This window comes from Peromyscus eremicus, chromosome 1, assembly GCF_949786415.1.
Source record: "Peromyscus eremicus chromosome 1, PerEre_H2_v1, whole genome shotgun sequence".
NCBI lineage: Eukaryota > Metazoa > Chordata > Mammalia > Rodentia > Cricetidae > Peromyscus > Peromyscus eremicus.
In genome coordinates this window covers 1,950,421-1,970,963 of record NC_081416.1, presented here as the reverse complement: position 1 = coordinate 1,970,963, position 20,543 = coordinate 1,950,421, and the positions used below count along the sequence as shown (strand labels likewise).

At 40.1% G+C, this 20,543-nt stretch overlaps 1 protein-coding gene and 1 pseudogene across 1 annotated transcript in view; one reads left to right on the top strand and one right to left on the bottom strand.

The window, feature by feature from the left end:
• Pdzd8 (PDZ domain containing 8) overlaps positions 1–20,115 on the bottom strand; it is a 65,363-nt gene extending 45,248 nt beyond the window's left edge. Inside the window, exon 1 of the mRNA XM_059255826.1 lies at positions 19,238–20,115. Within this exon, the coding sequence (XP_059111809.1) occupies positions 19,238–20,100 (863 nt within the window). The 5' untranslated portion in view covers positions 20,101–20,115. The remainder of the gene's footprint in view (positions 1–19,237) is intronic.
• On the top strand, positions 11,043–11,463 carry LOC131904825 (large ribosomal subunit protein uL24-like; annotated as a pseudogene).
• Positions 20,116–20,543: the final 428 nt, after the last annotated feature.

The following is a 20,543-nucleotide window of genomic DNA, read 5'->3' as shown; positions in this document are numbered from 1 at the left end:
AACATTCAAACAAACAGGAAAATATGATCCACCCAGCATGGAAATGAAAATAATAGAAAAAAACGAACTGCTTGTGAGAATTAACAGACTATAGAGATCATCAGTTTAAAACAGTGATATTTATACTGGAAAAAGGCAGAGATATGGTAAGAAAGGGTATAAATTAAATCACCTATCTTATGAGGTTAAACAGTAGAGAACATTACAGTTGAATCAAAAATAGCTGTGATATTACTGAAGCTGTGACATTACTACATCACTTAGCAGCTGTTAAAAAGAGAAATAGTTACAAATGGTCACTCCTGGACAAATGGGGTTTAGAGCAGTAACCTGGCAATTTTTATAAAATCTCTCTGTTTAGGCTGTGGCTCAATGGTAGAGTAGGTTCTGTGTTAAATTCTCAACACCTAACCGGGCGGTGGTGGTGCACGCCTTTAATCCCAGCACACGGGAGGCAGAGCCAGGCGGATCTCTGTGAGTTCAAGGCCAGCCTGGGCTACCAAGTGAGTCCCAGGGGGGGAAAAAATTCTCAACACCTAAATAAATCCTTCTTTTCTATTCGATTTTTAACTTATATGCATTAACTAAAATGAAGAGAGACAGGACCGAATAGTAGGGGATGTGAAACTGCTGGATTAGACAATTAGAAAATTGTCATTCTCTATTAAATCTGAAAAGACATACAAGCCTATGACTCAGCAACCCTAACCCAAGTAGTATCTAAAGGAAATGTACACAATGTTCATGAAAAGACGTCTGCAAAACTGTTCATAACAACACTAAGCAATTGTCCATCATCATTCCACTGAGGCATAATTACAGTCTATAGAAAAAAAAAATGAACAAACTACAGTTATATGCACAAAGATTTAATCAAAGAAACTGGGGGGGTACACATAATAAAATTCCATTTATAAAGTTAAAAATCAGGACAAAAAGTCTTAAAAATCAGAAGTCAGAAGAGTGGTTACTTTAGGCCAAGCTTCTTCATTTGTTTAATGTTTCTCTCTCTCTCTCTCTCTCTCTCTCTCTCTCTCTCTCTCTCTCTCTCTCTCTCTCTCTCTCTTTGTGTGTGTGTGTGTGTGTTCTTCTGTGCAGGTACACATGTGTGGACATCAGGGGACATCCTTGAGTGTCATCCTCAGTAAGGTTATCCATCTCCTTTGAGAGAGTATCTCGAATCGCCTTGAAGCTTACCAATTATGCTTTACTGGCTGGTCAGCAAACCCCAAGGATCCTCCTGTCCCACCTTCCCCAGCACTGAGATTACAAGCATACCACCATGCCCAGCATTTTTATCTAGGTTTAGGGAACTGAACTCAGGTCCTCACGCTGTTTTTATGGCTGTTCATCCTGTCAAAATTCTGAGCTAAACTGTCACAATTTCAAACTTTTCAGGAAATGAGTTAAATCTTCAATTAATGTTTAAGGACAAGAAACAAGTTTGACTTTTAAATGTGTTACTTTAGTATATTAAATATATATTAAAATATGTAATTTAAATTTTATACCTACAGAAGAAGCTAAGCCTTCTTCTCATATATGGATGACAGATTCTTTTGTAACATCTAAATTATGTTTTTACTCTAAGATGTCTTTTCAGGATTGTTCTGTAAAACACCCTGAATGCCAGCTGGTGACATCTCTATCACATGGCAGCAGTAAAACTGTTTGCAAACACTGTGATCTTTAGAGAGGGTTTACTACAAACCCAGTATAAAAATATGCTGAGGTCTACAGCTACTCGACTTTAGTCAGCTTGTGTGTTCTTTCCTGGTAATAAATTGACTAGAGTTTTCAGCCCAGTAAAAGGCAAACCTCTAACAATTAGAGCTAGTTTAAAAAAGGTTACAGCCCCTCAATGCAGAGCAAGAATTCTACCTCTAGAAATAACCAGGCAAAGGTAAGCTGAAGACTTGTCAAGGAGGCAAAGTATTGTGAAAAGAACACAAAATTTAAAACAATACAAATAGAGATGGTATGCGTAACTAACTCCATTACGTAACAAAGCGTATGATTTCAGTAAGGTTTTTTATCTCCTAGTTCTTGTTCAAAAGTGGGGGAAGGTTGTACTCTTTATCTGTGAGAAGATGAGGTTTTTCTTTATTCTAACATTTTCAGAACTGCAAGGTATCATATGAATGTTATATGATAAACATAGAATTCATCAAGCATCTATGTCACCTCTGAAGTACCTGTCAACACTCTTTAAAAGTCTGCTCCGTGTTTATAAAGAACACATTTTGTCTTCTACACCCATATACCAGATTTCAGTGCATGACTGTAAGAAAGCACATTTTCCTTAAGAGCAAGTTTTTTTTTTTCTACTACATGATAATCAAAACTAATATGAACACTGTCAGTCAACAAACAGGAGAGATGTTTAAACCTTAAACATTATCTGGGGCAACCTCCTCATTTTCTCCAAGGAAGCAAAGGCACTGAAAAGTAAAGTGACGGACCTACACAACTAGCTTACTAGAACTACTGTCACAGCAACTAAGCCTGTCCTACTTCTCATCCAGCTAGAATTTATGTGGGAGGCACTGCTCTAGGAGCTTTGTCTATATTATTAACTTACTTAACTCTTAAACACACATGTAACAACATTTCTTCTTTTTAATTTTTAACTGTTATGGTTAATAACAGTTAAATAAAAACATTTAACTGTTATAAATAAAAACATTTCCAAATACTTATTCTACACAACACTATATGTGAAAGATGGATTTACAAATATCCTATAATTTACTGTAAAGGAGAAAATTAGAACCTAAAGGGAACAGATATACAACCAAGTCTGAAAGCAGCGGTGCACCCACACCCAAGGCCAGTGCTCCTTTCAGAATACAGCTGTATTTGAACCTAGCAATCTGATGATCTTGCCCATTTTAGGTGGATGATACATTATTCTTACTCTTAATGTGTCAGACTAGTGTGCTAACAAAATAACATGTACTATATTATTACTCTACTCTTAGGGTAGGTATCTGGGAAGAAGGGGTTAAGAACCAAGAAGGAAGCTGGGCGGTGGTGGCGCACGCCTTTAATCCCAGCACTCCGGAGGCAGAGGCAGGCGGATCTCTGTGAGTTCGAGGCCAGCCTGGGCTACCAAGTGAGTTCCAGGAAAGGCGCAAAGCTACACAGAGAAACCCTGTCTCGAAAAACCAAAAAAAAAAAAAAAAAAAAAAAGAATCAAGAAGGAACAAAAGAAAAGGGGAAAACTTAGATACAACTCAAGTTATCTTTCATTGGGACTTCATGTCAGCTTCATGTGAATGAAGACTAGTTGTCTACTCACTGCTAGCCCTCACTCCACAGCTATATTCCATATCCGTTTTAACGCTCATAATCCCTATCTTTGTCTTCTCTCTGAATTCCTTCCTAGATTTTCCATGATTCCCATGGCCTTTCTGTTTGTTTGTTTGTTTGTTTGTTTTAACAAGGCAATTTAAAGTAGTGCCGTTTACTTGTGCTTAGACTTTGGCTCCAATACTTACTAGGTTTGAGACCTTTTAGGCAAGTTCAGCTTTTGAGAGCCCCAATGTCTTCATTTGTAAAAGACAGTAATAGTGTCCATCTTGTACAAGTATTTTAAGAATTAGATTATAAGTTTCTCATAAAGCATGCGACACAGTGATAAACTCTAGAAATGCTTCATATCAAACTTTCTATGTACCTATATTAAAGCTGGTCTTCTATAGACATGTCAGAGAGCAAACTCATCTTCCTCCTCCACAATGAAGCATTTCAGAACTTCACCATGTACTCAAGATTTTACAATCATGGCTAGTTGTCTTCCTTCAACTTTAGATAGCCCTGATTTCACTACCCATAATTAATTACAATCATGGCTAGTTGTCTTCCTTAAACTTTAGATAGCCCTGATTTCACTACCCATAATTAATTGTTTTAAAACAGTACCTTGCATGGTAAGTATCAACTAACAATTGCAAGAGAACAAATCAACATAAGTCAGTACGCCTCCCCACTTTTGTATTCCTAGCTGCTAAATTTTTGTTGTTATTGTTGTTTTCGAGACAGGGTTTCTCTGTGTAGTTTTGGTGCCTGTCCTGGATCTCGCTATGTAGCCCAGGCTGGCCTCGAACTCAGAGATCTGCCTGCCTCTGCCTCCCAAGTGCTGGGATTAAAGTGGTGCGCCACTGCTGCCTGGCCTCCTAGCCTTTAAATTTTATAACTACATTTATATTTTAAAAATGACTTAAGGAAACCCACAGAGGATTGTTTTATTCATGGACCTTCCTGGTGTGCACTACTGATGGTCAAGTCTATACTTCAAGAAATTATTTAATTTCTGTACATCTATGGAGAAAAAAAACACTCCTAAATAGTTATGATACTAAGAACAAGAGTGACAAATACCGTCATAAGTCCTTCCCTCACTAATCATCCCTATGTTCTCTACCTAGCAGTAGTTTTATCTTCAAACTCTTAATTCTACATAAATATATACATAAATATAATCAAGATTGTGTCTAGTCTTAGGAATATAGCTCAGTGGTAATTGCTTACCTAGCATGGGCAAGGCTCTGGGTTCCATTCCCAGGCACTAAAACAAAAAGCAATAAATCAATCAATCTAGAGCTGGTAAGATGGCTTACCAGATAAAGGCACTTGCTGCTAAGCTTGACAAGCCAAGTTCAAACTCTGGGACCCACACAGCAGAATTCCCACAGGTAGTCCTCTGACTTCCATACAGGGAGCACTGTACATATGTGTCCCTTATAAAATATATGGTCTAAAATTTTCAGCTTTCACAAAGCAAAAAAATTCCTCCAAATCTATTCCTCCAGACCATGTCCCTCCAGCACATATCTTTGAATAAGAGAATACAAAAGTATCAGTTGATACATTACTAGCACTTCTGTAAATCACACTGTATTTTCACATGTATCCTTGATTCTCACAACTCATAACAATATATGGAACTTAATAAGCCTTATTTTCTGTAAGTGGAGACTAAAAAGATGAGATACTCAAATATCTTGTTTGCCATTACCCAACAAATGGCACAGTCAAAACTGCAGCAGATCCACCCGTTCCTATATGTCTTGCACCATCAACAGGGACTATCAGTACTAAACAGTAACTGAAAATAATGTCCAAACCCAACATTCAACAAAGGTGACTAAGAAAGGAGCAAACAGAAACAGTAGTTCCTTTATATATAGTGAAAATAAACATTAGGTTAAACTAGTGGTTTGCAAACACTTTGTTCTTATGATTCTCAGATGTATTTTTCTATGGTGATATTTTATTTGTACTGAAATATGATTTTATTTGTATATTAATAAATAAAGTTGCCTGGGGATCAGAGCTAATAGCAAGCCATAGCAGAAGTCTGGCAGTGGTAGCACACACCCTTAATCCCGACCACATTACAGGCAGATCTCTGTGTGTTCAAGGATACCACCAGCATGGAAACACATGCCTTTAATCTCAATACCAACCATAGAAGATCTGGAGGTCTGTATAGATGGGTAGTGACGAGGAGGTCATGTGGTTGGGTTTACAACCAATGAGAAGACAGAACAGAAAGTCAATAAAAAGACAGACACACAGGAAGTAGTTCTCTGGCTGAGGAGGACAGAAGCAGCAGTGAAGGGTAAGGTTTTTAGCTCTTAGCTATTGCTCTGACCTCTTGGGCTTTTTAACTCTGCAATCGGCTCTGTGTTTCTTATTTAAAAAGACGGTTACATCTACATTACCGAGGACCCCAAAGAGCTGTTGTTTATGGAGATGATATCCATTAATATTCCCATGAGAAATTAAGCTTGCATTCCACTAGCTGTCAGGGTAGTGATGTCATATCATCTGACTTCTAGAAAACTCCATTGTAATGGACTAAATGGGAAAAGCAAATTACATTTTTTATTACTATGAGTACAGTTTTGACTTGGTAGGGCCTCCTCATAAAGGTCTAGGAGAGCCAAAAGAGCACCTCAACTACATTCTGAAAAGAGTTAACTCGTGTGTGTGTTACCATTTGTGTATAGGTATACATGATTGTGGAAGCCAGAGGTCAATGTTAGTTGTCTTCCTCTATCACATTCCAACTTATCTTTTTTTAAAATTTTTTCATTTTATTTTATGTGTATGGGTATTTTGTCTGCATGTATGTCTATGCATCATGTGCATGTCTTGTGCCAGCAGAGGCCAGAAGAGGGCATCAGATCCCCCGGAACTAGAGTTACAGTTGGTTGCAAGCTGCTATGTGGGTGCTGAGAACCAAACTCAGGTCCTCTGAAAGAACAGCAAGTGGTCTTAACTGCTAAGCCATCTATCCAGCCTCTCCACCTTATCTTTTGAAACGCAGTTTCTCATTGAATCTGGAACTCAATGATTCAGCAGGGGTGGCTACCCAGTGAGCTCTAAGGATCCACCTTTTCTCGGTCCTGTCCACACAGTCTATGACCAAGAGCTGGGATTACAGGTACTTGATACCATACTAAGCTTTTACATGGGTGCTGGGGATCCCAGCTGAAGTCCTCATGCTTGCACTAGACCAGCACTTTACGAGTTACAACGTTCCTCACTACTATATTTAAAAAAAAAATTTCAAAAAAGGTACTGTTTTGATTTATTCCCTTTAACACAAATTATTTCTGGACTGCACAGTATCCTTGGCAAGGCAGTATTTAAATTTTATTGAATAAACTAAACTCTTGTGGAATGGAGAGAGAAAACAACCTAAGGTAAAATTATCACCTCCCAACTGTAGAAAAGACAGGGACAATAAAGTACGAGTATGAAAGTTTAGTCTAGGCACATCAGACAGAAAACAAGCCACACTCCAGATAGGAAGGCAGAGAGAGATGAGCAGAGCAGTGAGGAGAAAATTATACTCTAAGGGTACAACTGTTCAGTCTTTTTTTTTTTAAAAAAAAAAAAATAGAAAAAGTTTCTCTGTGTATCCCTGGCTGTCCTGGAACTCACTCTATAGAGCAGGCCAACCTTGAACTCAGAGAGATCTGCCTGTCTCTACCTCCAAAGTTCTGGGACTAAAGGCGTTACACTACCACTGTCCAGCCAAGTGTCCAGCCTTTTAACTGTTCTCTCTCAAGTAAAAGCAAAATATTTTCTGAAGTATAACTGGTTTTAATATTGCATGTATCTCCATGTCTGTTTATAATAATCACCTCATTCAAGCTAATTAAACAATACTTGTAAGACTAACAACCCTCCTGTCTGCACTTTGAGAAATCTACCTGAAGTCTATTCTAAGAGAAGATACAAACTACAAAACAGAGAAGCAACTGCTAAGTCATATATTCATGTAGTTCATTCTCTCAACTTTAAAAACTAGATTTTCATTTTATTTGGTCTCAAAAACAATAAGCAGCATGATTTGTCTTAGGATAAACTAAACCAAGAAATCAATACTAATTATAGAAATAGAACCCAAATTCCTTATCTGCTAATCCTACTATTTCAGGGCCAGAGGCTGACTTACTTTTAAGAGAAACCTTAAGAGCACAGATGTTTCCTAAGCTCCAACAATTATTATCACAGAGTCTGGTTCAATAAATTATCACTGACTTCTAAGACTCTCAGAATTGAGTTCAAATCCTAACTCTGAAGTTATTAAAAATTTCAAGTTTTGAGTAATTTACTCAGCTGTTTTGTTTATTCAAATATTTAAAGCAGTGTTCAGATATTTTAAGTAATTTACTTTTTAAAAAGACTATAACTTAGATGTACTGTTCTTAGAGTTTATTACAAATTAAGATCATCAAAATTTTTCTCTATCAATATCAGTAAACAAAAGGAAACCATTTTACTACAAATATTTAGCTTAATTCATCCCATGTCAAAAGTTTGCTACTATTTGGTCTGCTTAAAATACAAAAAGTTGGACATTAAGAATTAATAATTTTGGCCAGTCGGTGGTAGTGCATGCCTTAAATCAAAGCACTTGTGAAGCAGAGGCAGGCGGATCTCTGTGAGTTCCAGGACAGCCAGACACAGAGAGAAACCTTGTCTTGAAAAACCAAAAAAGAATTAATAATCTTAAACCAGTTATGGTACATACTTTTAATCCCAGCACTTGGGAGGCAGAAGCAGGTGGATCTCTGAGTTCAAGGTCAGCTGCCTGATCTACAAAGTTCCAGGACAGTCAAAGCTACACACAGAAACCATGCCTCGAAAAATCAACAAATAATAATCTTTCAAGATACTGAAGTGCTAACTTTTACAGAAAAAGTATATATTCAATAATAGTGAGAACAAAATTTTCATATAACCATATGAGAATACCTTACTCTAGCAAATTACAGAGAACAGAAAGACCTGAATGAGTTACTTACATTACCAAATGACTAAAGTAGTAAGACTATATGTAGTCAGCAACTCTAACCATCCTTCATACTGAGTGTTATTGTACCTAATGGGTATGAAAAACTATTGTGGGGAATGGGAGAGGGAAATGGCTTGTTGCAGGAGAATTGTCCATACAGCCAATCCACGGTGCCAATAAAGCAACTTCAATCTAGGACAGTGTCAGGAATTGGCTAATTGGGATTAGCCATAAAGTTCTTGGAGGACTTTGCAGGGTGGCTAGAGAGGACAGGAGGAGTTGGGAAAATTTCTGGGGTTGGAGGTTCCAGAGAACATGGAGAGAGGGTAAACCAGAGTGGGTCAGTCAATCTCTCTGCTTTCCTTGGATTTTTTAGTTCTTTAGCTCAATTTCTGACTCCCAAGATTTTATTATACTAGAACAAATTAGGTAATCATTTCATCAGGCAGCTATAATGGCTCAATGGTTAAAACACTTGCCAGTCAAGGCTAAGGACCTAAGTTTAGAACCCTAGCACTTACATGAAGCTGGACGCAGTGGCATCTGTCTATAATCCCAGTGTTCCTACGGCGAGATGGGAGGTGCAGACAAGAGAATCACTGGGAGCTTGCAGGCCAGCTGACTTGGCAAACAAGAGCGTATCTCAAAACAAAGTGGAAGGTGACGATAGTATGGATGTTGTCCTCTGACCTCCATGTACCCACCATGGCACACCCGCATGCACGCACACACATGCACGCACGGGGACACACACACACACACACACACACACACACACACACACACAGTGTCACACAGAGAGACAGACTTTAAGAAACACATTTGTGAATCAGACAAAACACTGCATACAACACAAACACCAAAGGCATGATTTGCTAAATACTTATGTCTGCCTGCAACACTTGTCTAAGAACAAGAATACAAGTTCATTTTCAAGATGTAGACTCCTGGTCCTTAATACTACAATCCCCCACCCCTGCCTCTCTCTCTCTCTCATCTCTCCTCTCTCTCTCTCTCTTTCATTTTCAGCTACCAAACAGAAATGATTAGCTCATTACTGCTACCTAAGACCTTGGTTTGCCTGTTCTTTGAGACAGGGTCTCATGTAGCCTAGGCTTACTGTGTAGTCAAGGATTATTTCCTCCTCCATTTCCCAAGTGCTAGGAATACAGACGTGTGCCATGGAGTTACTACTGCTACAAAAGACTTTCCAGCAAAAATTTGTAGTCACAAATTGTAGGTTGTAGAGGTAGCTATAGAGTTGACTCTAGGAGCAACATCATTCCTAAGTCACAATTGCCTGTTTAACTGGTACATATCTTAGCAATGACCCAAGTAAATACATTAAGTACTTGTGGTGCTTTGAATGAGAATGGCCTCCATGGGCTCATATTTTGAATACTTTGGTTTCCAGTTGGTAGAACTGTTTGGGAAAGATTAGGAGGTGTGACCTTGTTGGAGTATGTGCTCTGAGTCTTGTGATTGTGTCACAAGATGTGAGGTCTCAGCTACTGCTTCAGAGCTATTCATGCCATGCTCCCTGCCATGATGGTCACAGATTCTAATAAGCCTTTGGATATGGTGTCTTATCGTAGCAATAGAAAAGTAACTAAGACAGTACTTAATGCAAAACAATAAAGCTTCCTCAATTATTTTTACTACAGTGGCCACAGCATTTTTAAGTATACAACAACAAGAACTAATTATGCTGGGGAGAGAGAAGTTTCTAGTTCTTTTACTAAGAAAATCAGAGTCCAGCTATTTCCGTATCCCACTCACCATAAAATCAGCTTCATTCTTCTTACAATACATGAAGAATTCATGATGCCCAATGTGCTGACTACAGAATAAAGAGAAATGTGTTCTAAAACATTCTGCTGATTTCACAAAAGTTGGCAATTACACACTAGACTAATGAAAATAAATTTTATTGTTATTCTATATCAGCTCAGTGAAAAATAATCTACAATTAATCAATATTGACTTTTATAAGAATGTAAAATGAAGAGCCAAGGCTGTGTAAATGTTAGAGAAGGTTGCAAAAACACTTGTGCTTGGTTTTTCATTGTGTGTAGAAAGGAGAGGCCTGTACCTAATATGTGGCTAGGATAGACTTCAAAGTCCTTGTACTGGATTAATATCTGCACAACAGTGTGCATGTATATCGCAAGAGGGGGCACACATCTCTGTAGAGACTATACAAAGGTATTTGTTTATAAACCATCAGTCAACAATAATCTTTAACCATTCAGAGGAAAAAAGCAAGTTTAGGACTGGAGAGATTGTTCAGTCAGGATAGTGCTCTTGCAAGCATGGGGAAATGAGTTCAATTTCCTAAAATCCAGATATTAAAGAGCAGCTAGGCTAGATTATAAGGCTAAGAGGCAGAGACAGGATGACCTCTGTGGCTAGCTGGCCAGACAGTCTAGCCAAATCTGTAAGCTCCAAGTTCAGTAAGAGAGCATGTCTCAGAAAATAAGGTATGACTGAGTCAGAATCAAACACCAAACTCTGGACTGTACATGCACAGGTGTATGAATGTACATGTACATGCATGTACACACACACACACACACACACACACACACACATGCATGGGGGGGGGGAGTTTAAATATACTCCATATATTCTAGTTAAGAAATCCAAAGAAAGACAGAGAACGATCAAGACTGAAGATTAAGCTCTCTTCCTTTTTGTGGCCATCATTGGATCCACAGCCACCAAAATGAAGTTTAATTCCTTTGTGACTTCTGAGCAAAGCAAGAATCACAAATGTCACCTTCTTACATTCAGGGGAAGATCATGTCTTCCCCTCTTTCCAAAGAGCTAAGACAGAGTATAATGTTTGATCTATATCCATTGGAAAGGATGATGAAGTTCAGGTTGTCCAAGGATACTACAAAGGCCAGCAGATTGGCAAAGTGGTCCAGGTTGGCATACAGGAAGAAATGTCAATATATGTCATCTATATTGAACAAGTACAGCAAGAAAAGGCATTTAATGGTACAACTGTCCATGTGGGCATCCACCCCAGCAAGGTGGTTATCACCAGGCTAAAGCTGAACAAAGACTGCAAAAAGATCTTGGAAAGGAAAGCCAAGTCTCAATAAGTACAAGAAGAAACAATTGAGAAGATGCAGGAGTAGAGGAATCTCATGTACAAGTTTCATTAAAGATTGCCTAACTTAAAAAAATAAATTGACTATGTGGCCTGGGCTGACCTGGAACTTGAGGCCTTGTGGCTCTGTCCCCCAAGCGCTGATATTATAAATGAGCGGGCACACCTAGCAGGAGATTTTATGGTTATTGCTCCTGGGTGATTTCCATTATCTGTGTCTTATTTTGATTTTAGTAAACTTATCTATTTTGATCTTATAAATAAATAAATAAATAAATAAATAAATAAATAAATAAATGAAGAGTAAATGAGTTGGATCCATACATACTGTTGGGAAGGATATCCATCTTACGTATAAATGCATCTGCAGGGTCACATTAATACTGCACTTTATTATTAAAGAGAAGAATGGAAGGAGCAGAAAAGAAAGAGGAAGATTTGAGAGGCATCTACTCTATACAAAACGACTGTGTGTTTGTGTGTTTGATCATTTAAGTATACGCCAAAATAATATTGGGGATAGCAGGAATAGGTTTTTAACTACAAGTATTTTTAATTACTCAACACTATTTGAGTATCTGTAAAGGACTGTCAAAAAATTCAGCATTTACCTATTGAGATGGATGAAAGGAAGTTAATGGTGTCATTATTTGTGTTGAAGGATAGAAACTTGGATTTGATGCCTCAGCAAGCTATAGGGAAATTTCACCAAGAGGGAAAAGAGAAAGAGAGATAGAAAGGAAGGGAGGAAAGAAGGAGGGGGAGGGAGAGAGAGAACACTGAGTTATATAGAAGTTTGCTTAAAAAAGTCTGAGCCACACAATTGCTGTGGATATCACTCTGTATGCTGTGAATGTGTTGCTCTGATTTGGTTGATAAATAAAATGCTGTTGGCCAGTAGCCAGGCAGGAAGTATAGTATAGGTAGGACAAGCCGAGAGGAGAATTCTGGGAATGGGAAGGCTGAGTCAGGAGACGCTGCTAGCCGCCACCATGAGAAGCAAGATGTAAAAGTACCGTTAAGTCACAAGCCACGTGGCAACTTACAGATTAATAGAAATGGGTTAATTTAAGATATAAGAACTAGATAGCAAGAAGCCTGCCACGGCCATACAGTTTATAAGTAATATAAGTCTCTGTGTATTTACTTGGGTCTGAGCGGCTGCGGGCCCAGTGGGACTGGAGAAAACTCCAACTACACACAATCTTGTGTACATTCTAAGAAGTTAAACTAGACTATGAAGTGTCTTCTATGTGCTATCTTATTAGTTTAACTTATGGCAACAAAATTGTCTCCTGTCAGTGTTTACTTTCAGTCCAAAGTCTAAGAACCCTACATATGCTTCAATGGAACACACTAATTTTATGAAATTAAGAGAAAATTTGTTTTTGTATTTTTCTGCAGAAATTATCCACAGTCCTCATTAGCTTTCCTTAAAACAAAACCCCAAAGACCCTTGAAAAGGCTAAGAAGCATTTTTGAGAAAAAACATGTTAGTTTAGTCTTTGTTTTTTGAGGGTAAAGATCAGGGACTGGTAAAGCTCTCCTGAAGAAGGCCAGGCAGTGACTAGTTCAGGATTTTCAGGTACAGATAGTTTCCTCATCTTCTTTTAAAATTTAAACACACACACACACACACACACACACACACACACACACACACACTTGGAACTTACAGGCCTAAAAGAATCTAGCAGGCACAGCCCTCTGAACTTAAGAGTAATGATTGTTTTATTGCAACAGAAATACAGCGTGGGACTTGGGGTTCCTGGTTTTTTACTATTTATTTATTTATTTATTTATTTATTTATTTATTTATTTATTTATTTAGGATTCTGAGAAAGTTACTGATGGCTTCTAAGCCTGAGTTTCTGCATCTGTGAAAAGAAAATGCCTATCTCTCTCACTTGGGAGAGAAACAGCAAGTGTGTGGACTGCCTACGGTGCCTGGTAGACACATATAAGGAACATATTGTACTGCCCAGCTCATCTAATGAACTGTTAGTAATATTTATATATCAATATTAAATGTTTGATAAGGCCACTCCTCCAACATGATATGCTTTATTTCAGGAATAAACTGTGGCTCTCTGGGATACAATACACATACACATTACTGATTAAAGCCTAACTTCCTCCTCATACACTTTTTTTTTTTTTTTTTTTTTGCACAGTTTCTTTTTTTTTTTTTTTTTTTTTTAAGATTTATTTATTTATTATGTATACAGCATATATCCCTGTAGGCCAGAAGAGGGCACCAAATCTCATTACAGATGGTTGTGAGCCACCATGTGGTTGCTGGGAATCGAACTCAGGACCTCTGGAAGAGCAGTCAGTGCTCTTAACCTCTGAGCCATCTCTCCAGCCCCTCCTCATACACTTTTATCCTCAGGTTTCTAAAGCAGATTTATCAACACATTTCCATAAGAACAGTATCTTCAAGAAATCCAATGTGCCAGAAATAAAACTATCATTAAATCAGAGAACTTTACTCTTTGTAGCTTACATAACAGAATTCTCTGATCCATGGAGGCAACATCCCTCAACTCCAGTGGATATATGAAAATGAATAGTACTGAACCCTATAGATAAAGTTTTCCCCTAGACATATTGTATTATATAGAAAATAACTAATCATCTGATTGCTTAAGCAGAGATATTGAGCTCCTCTTCCTGTTCCTCACAAACTGAAGGTCTTCAATATATCCAAATGCCACTATTATGAACCTTAATAATTTGTTTGTCCTAGAAAAACAAACAGCATGAGAACATGAATACCTTACAAATATTTTTATCATCTCAACATCCAACAAAGAACTAGCTAGGTATATGCAGTATACGTTTTGCACTTACTGAAAAATAAATACTTTTTAAAATGACTTCATGATTCATCTCTGAGAAAATGATCTTGAAATTCCATTTACAAAAGACATGAAAACATATTTCCTCTGAGTCATAATACAAGAAAAAAAGTACAGCAGATGAAAATTGGCTATTATATTACATCATTACTTCAGGATAAGCTACAGTAACACACTAATGCCATTGTTTCTAGTATCATGAAGTATCAAAGCTTAGTTACATTTCTGAGTAATATTAGTAAGTAAAGCTAACTACTGAAGAATTTTAGTAGCCACCTTAAAGGGAACATAACCTTTTAAAGTTATCTTTATACATAGAGAAAAGTATTGAAAGAGTAAGTACAATACACCTCCCAGACAGTTCTTTCAGTTTCCTGTGAATTTACTTTGGAAGTTTTGAAGAGAGCATGGATTACTTAAAGTCATCTTTATTTCAGATAATTAGGGGAAAAAATTCAATGTAATTTACATTAAGAATAAATGCTTTTCTTCTTCATCTCATTAGACCAAAAGATAAATTATGTATACACTACATCATAATGTAGGAGGTTTTACAGACCAAGCCTAATTTAGTTCTTAGAAATCAATGGTGTCTACATTAAAATAATGATTTTATAGTCCTGTCCCTCAACCTTAGCAGGGATAATGTAGTGGTCTTCGTTTCCTTTCCAGTCACTGAGGATATGTGAAAATTTTCTACAAATATATTTCAGGATGTTTATAGGAATAAAGAAATAGGACAAAATAATCCGTTACAACAAAAACAGTCATGTTCAAAAGACATTCTATACCTATAAATGATTTCTCATGTGTTCCATATTCGATAAACTCAAATGTAATGTCAATTAAGTATCTGTTTCCTCTTTTGTAGCTGAGAATTGCTGAATTACTGACCAAATCCACTCAAGCAAAACACTTTCCAAATTCTAAAAAATGCAGACACTACTATTTACTATTACTACTCAACAAATCAAGTGGAAATATTTCAAGGATTTTAATTGTGGCAGAATGACTTTTTAAAATTCAACATTAGCCGGGCGGTGGTGGCGCACGCCTTTAATCCCAGCACTCGGGAGGCAGAGCCAGGCGGATCACTGTGAGTTCGAGGCCAGCCTGGACTACCAAGTGAGTCCCAGGAAAGGCGCAAAGCTACACAGAGAAACCCTGTCTCGAAAAAAAAAAAAAAAAAAAAAAAAAAAAAAAAAAAAATTCAACATTATAGAGACCCTTTAATAAAAGTAAAATTGCTCAATGGCAGTTCTTTCAAAAACGTAGTTTAAAAAAGGGCAAAACAATCACCCTCCATTAAGTCTCATTAGCAACCATTGCAGAAAGGGTCTCAAATGCACATGACTCCAAACCAGCTCAGTTTGGGCAGGTAAGTAGGGACTATGAAGTATAGGACAATGCTTACACACGAGTTTCAACCCAAAGCTACTACTACAGTTCCTTTTGCTTCTGTTGTTATGAGGAATGCAGATAAGGAAATCATGAAAATCAGAAGCCAGAAATTGACTTCATGAAAAATCTCCCATCTTTTAGCATTAGGAAATCAGTACAGGTGCCTGTAAACTGAATTTGCCCTTCCTGTGAGCAACTGGTGCTGGCTACAGGTCAAGAACACGCTAAGACAGTGGTTCTCAACCTGTGGGTCAAGACCCCTTTGAGGGAATCAAACAACCTTTTCACAGGGTTTGCCTAAAACCATTGGAAAACACAGGTACTTACATTACCATTTATAACCGTACCAAAATTATAGTTATGAAGTAGCAATGAAAATAGTTTTATTGGTTGGGGGTCACCACGACATGAAGAACTGTATTAAAAAGGGTTGAAGCATTAGGAAGACTGAGAACCACTACTCTAAAAGCAGATGCATTATTAAGAATCTCAAATATGTGACTCCCAAACCCTAGACATCCCTGCCCTGCCACCCCAGGACTATAACTCAGATTATAAGATAGACTCTCTATGTACCAGAGAACATCAGTGATAAGATGAATTTGGAAGTTAAAAGTTTCAAAAATATTTCTACTTTATGCACTATTTTAAAGTACACATTTTAAGAAAAAAAAGATTAAAACAATGAGGAGGCTGAATTAAGAAATGCTCCTGACTTTAATAGAGAATATATTTTCAGCATATTACAATTCATTTTTAAAAATCTAGTGTTTTATAAACTGACTGCATTAGTTGGGCAAAATTTAAGCATCCATCATCTGAGTTCTTAGGAAGCTTGACTATTTCTACATCAAACACTGGGACCTGGCAGTTGTAAAAAGCTACTTGATTTCAGCAACATGAAAAAGGAAAACAAAAGTTTAGAAAAAATAACAGTGTTTACTAACAAGATGCTTGTTATATAATGATTAAAGCAGCAAAGAACCCATACTCAAAATACTTCTCTTCACTATTTTAGCTCTTACTAAGAAGATTAGATGTTCAAAGGGATAAACACAATCTTGGGGGATTAAAAAAGAAATGCTGTGCAGAGCAACACCCAAAGATTTAGCCTTACAATATAAATTTAAAAGATCCTCTCAAAATTTCCAGTTTAAGTCAGGTAGGAAATTTCATAGCTACATTTTACTCAGAGTTCTAGGTTAATCTGGAAAAATATCTAACCTACTGTTATGATATCATACTTTGGAAAAAAATCATTTAAGAACAAGAAAAAGGGGGGTGGGATGGTGAATAATGTGGAACTACTGAGGTTGAAACCCAGTATCAGAATGCTTTCCTAGCATGCTAAAGGGTCCAGGTTCCATCCCTAGCACCATGAGTGGTGATGTCAACAGTTATCAAAATCTGGTGTGCCCAAAGAAGACAACCTTTCCCATTTGCTAATCTGTTCTGCTTTGAGAGCCATTATATTTTTTTACATTACTAATGATCAAGATAATTAAATGGACTCATTCTGATGCACTTATGGGACTTAGTTCTGGATTTGGGTTAAAGGTTTGGGCTGAGTAAGATGTTATTTTTAATTCTAAACTTTTCGTGTATTTCACTTCATTTAATCAGAATGATTTATAAATTTTTGCAAGGAGGAAGCCAAAATTTAAACCAATAAGCATTTATTGGTGGATAATTCCCAGTCCAAGAAATATAAAGAGTAAATGAAGTTGAGATAAATTCCTTTACATTACAAAAAATTAAAAAGCAAGCCTCACTTTATCTAAGCTGAGTTTCACCACCTGACAGCTTGTGTGACTTAAGCAAGTTACTTAACTATTATGTGCTTCATTCCTTCAACAATAAAACAGGATAAATACTAGCTACGATCTCTTTATAAGAATGATGATACGTCTTAGATGTGTTACAATTCATTCTCTTATATGAAATCAGTCCCACAAAATCACCAGTGTCGCACACTTCTGGAGAAGTGGTGGCTACACAAGACATGTCAGCACTTCTTCAGGCAGTATTTTTCATCCTCACATTTCTATTTTCCTTTTACTAATCTAAAAGCAGCTTTCTAGTAATTTCCACACTCTTTCAAATCTATACTAGTCTAAATGTTATTAAATGGAGAATTCAATTATCACTAAACTCTAAGCTTTATGAAGGTGGTGGCAGTCTTTATTTCTCATCAGTACTGAATCTCAAGCACTGAAAAGAGTAAGGAGGATATAATAAATGCCCCAAATTATCTATATATTGAGTGATGCACTCTGCAGTAGTTTCTGATCCACCAATGAACTGTGATGAATTATCAAAATTTGTTACAACTTTTGCTTATGACTTTCTTAACAACTACAACTCATAATGTAATCATTTAAAGTGGGTTTCATAAACTGTATATGCTTTACGGAACTAGAAATCCTGCACTGTGAATAATGACCAGTTCACCGTCCCCTGCAAATGCGTGGGAATATGGGCCTCATACAACAGTTCTTTTGTCACCCCACGGCTTAAACGTCACTCAGTCTATTAGTTTAACAAAACCTAACTAGTAAAGTCCAAGCTTCACAAATCAATTCATTCCAAATCTGCACTATTTCCGGATTATGTGGCTAGAGACTGTAGTAGGAAACTAATGTCCAGGGACATTCAGTTCCCACTAAAGGGCTGTAGTAATGTAAGGCTATAGTAGATTGATAATTTCACGGTGAAGAACAAAATCTAAAATGCTCAATTTAGTGAACACAAAATTAAGGAGGATAGAAAGAGAAGTTTAAAAATTGTTTGTTTTAAAAGAAACATGAGCCTTTCTACTCAAACAAGCCTTCCAAGACCCACACAGGAAGAAGCCTCTAATCCTCCAAATTTTCATTTCCCCTTCCACTTCCATGTCATTAAAAGAAAACTCATACATTAATTTATCAAAACAATGTATCCCCATAAAACTAGGTCACCAGACAGAGAGGGCCTTTTAAAAAACTCAAAACCACTGTCTTTAAAATACTATCCTCAAGATGACTTGGGTGAGGAACAGCCACAGGGAACAGACACCTGAGAAGTGGAGTCCCGGTCTGTCTATGGTGCAGAAGCTACTTCCCAAGGGCAGAGGACAGTTACTCCAAATTCACAGAGAAGGCCCCCAGGCACAGACAGGACTGACTCTAAGTCACATCCTTTTGCAACAACCCCTGCCTTTGCCCAACCCAGAGCTGCCAAGTTCACTAAAGCCTGTGCCACACAGAGCAGACCTGGGCTGTGAGCACGCCCTTCAGGCCTGCAACGAGTCCAGGAACAAGTTCACGCGGTCCAGGTGCAGCAACCGCACACAAGTGTGTCTCAACAGCCCCGGGAGGCTCCTGAGGACCGGAGGCGCTGAGCGGCCAGGCAGGGGCACGGGGAGGGAGGGCTCCCAGCTCCCTCTGCTGTCTTTGGCAGCACAGGGAACCTAGCGGCCCCTGTCCAGGGTGGGAGTGCACTGCAGCCCAGGGCCCCCAGCAGCCTCGGCTCCCCTGACCGCGCCCCCCCGCCCCCCCTCACCTGATCTTGTAACTGGGCAGGGTGTGCTTGCGCTTGATGATCTTCTTGAGCTGGTTGACGATGATGGAGGTGAGCTGGGGCAAGGGCCGCCCCTCGAACTGGGAGCGCACCTCGAAGTCGATCAGCGGGTCCTCCACGAAGGAGAAGAACCAGTGGGTGAAGGGCACGCGCGTGAGGACGAAGCGGAGCCTCCCCACCACGCGCGACAGCTTGACGAACAGGTAGGCAGACTTGCCGAACACCAGGTCCACGTCGATGGCCAGGTGGAAGCCGCCGTTGTACTCCACCTCCGCCTCGAAGGCCAGCTCCTCGGGGCAGGTGGCGGGCGGCGCGTCCCCGTCGGCGCCGTCGGGCTCGCCGGTGCCCGGGGCCGCCACGGGCCGCACCAGTCGGATGGTCTTGATGAAGGGGACCGTGTCGCCCAGGAACACGTCGCGCAGGCTCAGCCCCTCCAGCAGGCGGCCGGCCGTCTTGGTCTGCAGCAGCTCCTCGAACTCCACCTTGATCTTCTTGGTGACCCAGCGGCGGGCGAGCGCCGTGTCCCGCAGCTCCCGGAACAGGAACAGGATGGTGGCGTTGAGGAAGTAGCAGGTCTCCCGCGTCGGCGGGGCCGGGCTGTCGGGGGTCGGGGCCGCCTCGGAGGACGCGGCCGCGGGCTCCTCGCCGCCGCCGCCGCCGCCATAGAGGTACTCCCGGAGGGACAGGCCCAGCACCGGCTTGAGGTAGCGGAAGCCGTCGCCCGCGCGGGCCGCCTCGTCCGCCCGCGGCTCGGGCTGTCTGCGGTAGAGCAGCAGGAACTGTGCGAGCAGCGTGAGGAACGAGCCCAGCACGGCCGACGCCAGGATCAGGAGCAGCAGCCCCATCCCGCCGCCCCCGCCGCCCGCCGGCCCGCTCCCGCGCTCTCCGCGCCGCCCTCCTCACGCCGTCGCCCCCGCCGCCTCCATCTTGAGGACATCGGTCGGGGAGGAGCGGCTCCCCGCGCCCGTCCCGCGCGTCCGCGGCCCGGCGCTGCTGCTGCTGCGGCGCCTCCGCCGGCCGCGGCCCCGCGCCTGCTCAGACGCTCCCCCGGGGGCGGCCCGAGCGGCGGCCACCGGCGGCGGCGGCGGGCGAGGGCGGGAACGGCGCCTCCCCGCACAGACGGCGCTGATTGGGCGGGCGCCGCGTGACGTCAGAGCGGGCGCGCTCCCGGCGGCCAGCGTCCGGGCGCTCGCGGACGCGGGTCCTTGCTGGCCTCCGGGCGCGCTGCCAGCGCCGCGCCCCCCCGCCCCCGCCCGCGTTCCGCCGCGGCAGAGTCCGCGCTTCGGTC